Below are 7,134 nucleotides of genomic sequence, written 5' to 3' on the forward strand. Positions count from 1 at the left end.
GTGGGGATGGTAATACAGCTCTATAGTGATGGGGATGGTAATACAGCTCTATAGTGTGGTAATACAGCTCTATAGTGGTGGGGATGGTAATACAGCTCTATAGTGGTGGGGATGGTAATACAGCTCTATAGTGGTGGGGATGGTAATACAGCTCTATAGTGGTGGGGATGGTAATACAGCTCTATAGTGGTGGGGATGGTAATACAGCTCTATAGTGGTGGGGATGGTAATACAGCTCTATAGTGATGGTAATACAGCTCTATAGTGGTGGGGATGGTAATACAGCTCTATAGTGGTGGGGATGGTAATACAGCTCTATAGTGGTGGGGATGGTAATACAGCTCTATAGTGGTGGGGATGGTAATACAGCTCTATAGTGGTGGGGATGGTAATACAGCTCTATAGTGGTGGGGATGGTAATACAGCTCTATAGTGATGGTAATACAGCTCTATAGTGGTGGGGATGATAATACAGCTCTATAGTGATGGTAATACAGCTCTATAGTGGTGGGGATGGTAATACAGCTCTATAGTGGTGGTAATACAGCTCTATAGTGGTGGGGATGGTAATACAGCTCTATAGTGGTATGTGTGTGTGTGTGTGCGTGCGTGCGTGCGTGTGTGTGTGTGTGTAAAACACACCAGTGCTTTTGCAGCTGACTGGCAATAATAATCCCATTTCCTCTGATGTCTGCATAGTGTAAATATCTGAAGCCCATTGGAGGAAAAGAGTCATGATAATTAACATGAGGCAGAGATTTTAGTCTACGTCCCAAACAGCTCCCTATTCCCTAGATAGTGCACTGCTGTTGACCAGGGCCTTAGGAAATACAGGGCTGTTTGGGACATGGAGAGATGGGTATAAAGGACATTTAGACAACCACAGCAGACACACAGAGCACCCCAAGTCATGAGTGTGTGTGTGTGTATGTGTGTGTATGTGTGTGTGTGTGTGTGTGTGTGTGTGTGTGTGTGTGTGTGTGTGTGTGTGTGTGTGTGTGTGTGTGTGTGTGTGTGTGTGTGTGTGTGTGTGTGTGTGTGTGTAGTGTATCACACACAGAGGCCTCCATTATATTACCCAGTGCTGATCTTACTGGTGTGTGATCTTACTAACAGACACACTGAGCAGAGTACCCCAAGTCATGAGTGTGTGTGTGGTGTGTGTGTGTGTGTGTGTGTGTGTGTGTGTGTGTGTGTGTGTGTGTGTGTGTGTGTGATCTTACTGCCAGACACACAGAGCAGACTACCCCAAGTCATGGTGTGTGTGTATGTGTGTGTGTTTATGTGTGTGTGTGTGTGTTTATGCGTGTGTGTGTTTATGCGTGTGTGTGTGTGTGTGTGTGTGTGTGTGTGTGTGTGTGTGTGTGTGTGTGTGTGTGTGTGTGTGTGTGTGTGTGTGTGTGTGTGTGTGTGTGTGTGTGTGTGATCTTACTGCCAGGCACACAGAGCAGAGTACCCCAAGTCATGGTGTGTGTGTATGTGTGTGTGTTTATGTGTGTGTGTGTGTGTGTGTGTGTGTGTGTGTGTGTGTGTGTGTGTGTGTGTGTGTGTGTGTGTGTGTGTGTGTGTGTGTGTGTGTGTGTATGCGTGTGTGTGTGTGTGTGTGTGTGTCTGTGATCTTCCTGCCAGTCACGCAGAGCAAAGTAGCACTGCTAACGCTGACAGATGTAACCACGTATCTAGGATCAGATTACCCCGTCCCCAGTCCCCAGTCCTAACCTTAACTCACACACCACTAACCTTAACTCACACACCACTAACCTTAACCACTGGAGGTTTTAAGTAAATCATCTGAAGCTGTATCAGTGGTTTAGGGGGTGTGCGTGCGCCCCCCCCCCAGCCAGCTACTGTCCGCGGGTGTAGGCAGGCAGACAGACAGACAGACAGACAGACAGACAAACAGACAGACAGACAGACAGACAGACAGACAGACAGACAGACAAAGTAGACTTGCCAGACAGACAGACAGACAAAGTAGACTTGCCAGACAGACAGACATGTAGACTTGCCAGACAGACATGTAGACTTGCCAGACATCACAAGTAGACTTGCCAGACAGACAAGTAGACTTGCCAGACAGACAAGTAGACTTGCCAGACAGACAGACAGACAGACAGACAGACAGACAGACAGACAGACAGACAGACAGACAGACAGACAGACAGACAGACAGACAGACAAGTAGACTTGCCAGACAGACAAGTAGACTTGCCAGACAGACAAGTAGACTTGCCAGACAGACAAGTAGACTTGCCAGACAGACAGACAGACAGACAGACAGACAGACAGACAGACAGACAGACAGACAGACAGACAGACAGACAGACAGACATTCTTTAGTTCTGGAGGTGAATTCCTGATTTATTGATACAGACCAGTGTTTCTTAGGACACCCCTAGTTGAATCAGGTGAATCAGGTGAATCAGGTGAATCAGGTGAATCAGGTGAATCAGGTGTGTTTAGGGCTGGACTCGAGCATCAGACTGAGCGAGTTCAGAAAGACTGACGCAGAAGGACAACTCTCAGGTAGATTAATGAGAGGAGAGTTGTTGTACCGAAGGTGCCCTCACCTTGGCTTTGGGTTATACCTCTGGAGCAGAAAACATGGCCCGGGTTTGAAATACTTTTCTGTTTTTCACAGGCAAGGATTCAACTCTCCCACTCTCTCTCTATTCCAGACTCTCTGGATTTCTACACTTCTCACACAGATGATGTGAATGAGACCCATGAGACACCAAGTGTTTAACACAAGGAGAGAGCAGATGGGGACAGAACTGAACCAGCAGAAAGAGAGAGAGAGAGCAGATGAGGACAGAACAGAACCAGCAGAGAGAGAGAGAGAGCAGAGGAGGACAGGACAGAACCAGCAGAGAGAGAGAGAGCAGACGAGGACAGAACAGAACCAGCAGAGAGAGAGAGAGCAGACGAGGACAGAACAGAACCAGCAGAGAGAGAGAGCAGATGAGGACAGAACTGAACCAGCAGAGAGAGAGAGAGCAGATGAGGACAGAACTGAACCAGCAGAGAGAGAGAGAGCAGAGGAGGACAGAACAGAACCAGCAGAGAGAGAGAGAGCAGATGAGGACAGAACAGAACCAGCAGAGAGAGAGAGAGCAGAGGAGGACAGGACAGAACCAGCAGAGAGAGAGAGAGCAGAGGAGGACAGGACAGAACCAGCAGAGAGAGAGAGAGCAGAGGAGGACAGGACAGAACCAGCAGAGAGAGAGAGCAGATGAGGACAGGACAGAACCAGCAGAGAGAGAGAGAGCAGAGGAGGACAGAACAGAACCAGCAGAGAGAGAGAGAGCAGATGAGGACAGGACAGAACCAGCAGGGGTACTGCATCCTTCTGGAGTTCTGGTGTATGCGTGTGTGTGTGTGTGTGTGTGTGTGTGTGTGTGTGTGTGTGTGTGTGTGTGTGTGTGTGTGTGTGTGTGTGTGTGTGTGTGTGCGTTACCTGAATGCGTAGGTGGCGGGTAGAGGTGTGTGGAGGTGTGTTACCTGAATGCGTAGGGGACAGGTAGAGGTGTGTTACCTGAATGCGTAGGGGACAGGTAGAGGTGTGTGGAGGTGTGTTACCTGAATGCGTAGGGGACAGGTAGAGGTGTGTGGAGGTGTGTTACCTGAATGCGTAGGGGACAGGTAGAGGTGTGTTACCTGAATGCGTAGGGGACAGGTAGAGGTGTGTGGAGGTGCGTTACCTGAATGCGTAGGGGACAGGTAGAGGTGTGTGGAGGTGCGTTACCTGAATGCGTAGGGGACAGGTAGAGGTGTGTGGAGGTGTGTTACCTGAATGCGTAGGGGACAGGTAGAGGTGTGTGGAGGTGTGTTACCTGAATGCGTAGGGGACAGGTAGAGGTGTGTGGAGGTGTGTTACCTGAATGCGTAGGGGACAGGTAGAGGTGTGTGGAGGTGTGTTACCTGAATGCGTAGGGGACAGGTAGAGGTGTGTGGAGGTGTGTTACCTGAATGCGTAGGGGACAGGTAGAGGTGTGTGGAGGTGTGTTACCTGAATGCGTAGGGGACAGGTAAAGGTGTGTGGAGGTGTGTTACCTGAATGCGTAGGGGACAGGTACAGGTGTGTGGAGGTGCGTTACCTGAATGCGTAGGGGACAGGTAGAGGTGTGTGGAGGTGTATTACCTGAATGCGTAGGGGACAGGTAGAGGTGTGTTACCTGAATGTGTAGTGGACAGGTAGAGGTGTGTGGAGGTGTGTTACCTGTATGCGTAGGGGACAGGTAGAGGTGTGTGGAGGTGTGTTACCTGAATGCGTAGGGGACAGGTAGAGGTGTGTGGAGGTGTGTTACCTGAATGCGTAGGGGACAGGTAGAGGTGTGTGGAGATGTGTTACCTGAATGCGTAGGGGACAGGTAGAGGTGTGTTACCTGAATGCGTAGGGGACAGGTAGAGGTGTGTTACCTGAATGCGTAGGGGACAGGTAGAGGTGTGTGGAGGTGTGTTACCTGAATGCATAGGGGACAGGTAGAGGTGTGTGGAGGTGTGTTACCTGAATGCGTAGGGGACAGGTAGAGGTGTGTGGAGGTGTGTTACCTGAATGCGTAGGGGACAGGTAGAGGTGTGTTACCTGAATGCGTAGGGGACAGGTAGAGGTGTGTTACCTGAATGCGTAGGGGACAGGTAGAGGTGTGTGGAGGTGTGTTACCTGAATGCGTAGGGGACAGGTAGAGGTGTGTGGAGATGTGTTACCTGAATGCGTAGGGGACAGGTAGAGGTGTGTTACCTGAATGCGTAGGGGACAGGTAGAGGTGTGTTACCTGAATGCGTAGGGGACAGGTAGAGGTGTGTGGAGGTGTGTTACCTGAATGCGTAGGGGACAGGTAGAGGTGTGTGGAGGTGTGTTACCTGAATGCGTAGGGGACAGGTAAAGGTGTGTGGAGGTGTGTTACCTGAATGCGTAGGGGACAGGTACAGGTGTGTGGAGGTGCGTTACCTGAATGCGTAGGGGACAGGTAGAGGTGTGTGGAGGTGTATTACCTGAATGCGTAGGGGACAGGTAGAGGTGTGTGGAGGTGTGTTACCTGTATGCGTAGGGGACAGGTAGAGGTGTGTGGAGGTGTGTTACCTGAATGCGTAGGGGACAGGTAGAGGTGTGTGGAGGTGTGTTACCTGAATGCGTAGGGGACAGGTAGAGGTGTGTTACCTGAATGCGTAGGGGACAGGTAGAGGTGTGTTACCTGAATGCGTAGGGGACAGGTAGAGGTGTGTGGAGGTGTGTTACCTGAATGGGTAGGGGACAGGTAGAGGTGTGTGGAGGTGTGTTACCTGAATGCATAGGGGACAGGTAGAGGTGTGTGGAGGTGTGTTACCTGAATGCGTAGGGGACAGGTGGAGGTGTGTGGAGGTGTGTTACCTGAATGCGTAGGGGACAGGTAGAGGTGTGTTACCTGAATGCGTAGGGGACAGGTAGAGGTGTGTGGAGGTGCGTTACCTGAATGCGTAGGGGACAGGTAGAGGTGTGTTACCTGAATGCGTAGGGGACAGGTAGAGGTGTGTGGAGGTGTGTTACCTGAATGTGTAGGGGACAGGTAGAGGTGTGTTACCTGAATGCGTAGGGGACAGGTAGAGGTGTGTTACCTGAATGCGTAGGGGACAGGTAGAGGTGTGTGGAGGTGTGTTACCTGAATGCGTAGGGGACAGGTAGAGGTGTGTGGAGGTGTGTTACCTGAATGCGTAGGGGACAGGTGGAGGTGTGTGGAGGTGTGTTACCTGAATGCGTAGGGGACAGGTAGAGGTGTGTGGAGGTGCGTTACCTGAATGCGTAGGGGACAGGTAGAGGTGTGTTACCTGAATGCGTAGGGGACAGGTAGAGGTGTGTTACCTGAATGCGTAGGGGACAGGTAGAGGTGAGGTGGAGGTGTGTTACCTGAATGCGTAGGGGACAGGTAGAGGTGTGTTACCTGAATGCGTAGGGGACAGGTAGAGGTGTGTGGAGGTGCGTTACCTGAATGCGTAGGGGACAGGTAGAGGTGTGTGGAGGTGTGTTACCTGAATGCGTAGGGGACAGGTAGAGGTGTGTGGAGGTGCGTTACCTGAATGCGTAGGGGACAGGTAGAGGTGTGTGGAGGTGTGTTACCTGAATGCGTAGGGGACAGGTAGAGGTGTGTGGAGGTGTGTTACCTGAATGCGTAGGGGACAGGTACAGGTGTGTGGAGGTGTGTTACCTGAATGCGTAGGGGACAGGTAGAGGTGTGTTACCTGAATGCGTAGGGGACAGGTAGAGGTGTGTGGAGGTGTGTGGAGGTGTGTTACCTGAATGCGGAGGGGACAGGTAGAGGTGTGTGGAGGTGCGTTACCTGAATGCGTAGGGGACAGGTAGAGGTGTGTGGAGGTGTGTTACCTGAATGCGTAGGGGACAGGTAGAGGTGTGTGGAGGTGTGTTACCTGAATGCGTAGGGGACAGGTACAGGTGTGTGGAGGTGTGTTACCTGAATGCGTAGGGGACAGGTAGAGGTGTGTTACCTGAATGCGTAGGGGACAGGTAGAGGTGTGTGGAGGTGTGTTACCTGAATGCGTAGGGGACAGGTAGAGGTGTGTGGAGGTGTGTTACCTGAATGCGTAGGGGACAGGTAGAGGTGTGTGGAGGTGTGCCGAGGTCAGAAGCAGACACAGTCAGGTTGTACTCATCAACCGTCTCACTGTGTCTCAGAGAGGAGGAGAAACGTAGCTCTCCTGTAGAGGGGTTCAATGAGAAACACTCCACTCTGGAACCTGGATGGGACAACGCAGACACAGAGATCTCCTGTAGAGTTACAACTAAAACCATTAAATACACAGACAATATTTATCTCTTTCTATGAAAGTGAGACACATTATCCAACATGGATACTTCAGTCTCAACCCACTGGGTAAAGATGTCAGCACAATGTCTACTTTTGATTTTGTCGTCAACTAACTCAAATTAATTAATTAATCATTCAAAGTGAAATCAACCACAAAAAAGAATCGAAACATGTAATTGGATTTAGGTCGAAGGATAAAAATACTAAAGTAAATTCATGTACGTTGATGACTTTTAGTAAATCCGATCAGTTTTCCATGTTATTTCACCATCATCAGATTGAATATTGTTGTTGAAATTACATAGGAACAACATTTAGTCGACAGATTTGTACC

At 50.2% G+C, this 7,134-nt stretch overlaps 1 protein-coding gene across 1 annotated transcript in view; it reads right to left on the reverse strand.

Moving 5' to 3' along the window:
• Window positions 1-6,729, reverse strand: part of LOC115185012 (protocadherin-16) — a gene marked incomplete at its 5' end in the record, with an annotated part of 66,772 nt that extends 60,043 nt beyond the window's left edge. Inside the window, 1 exon segment of the mRNA XM_029745614.1 lies at window positions 6,569-6,729. Coding sequence (XP_029601474.1) covers window positions 6,569-6,729 — 161 coding nt within the window.
• Between the last annotated feature and the right edge of the window lie 405 nt (window positions 6,730-7,134).

Source organism: Salmo trutta, unplaced genomic scaffold, assembly GCF_901001165.1.
Source record: "Salmo trutta unplaced genomic scaffold, fSalTru1.1, whole genome shotgun sequence".
Taxonomy (NCBI): domain Eukaryota; kingdom Metazoa; phylum Chordata; class Actinopteri; order Salmoniformes; family Salmonidae; genus Salmo; species Salmo trutta.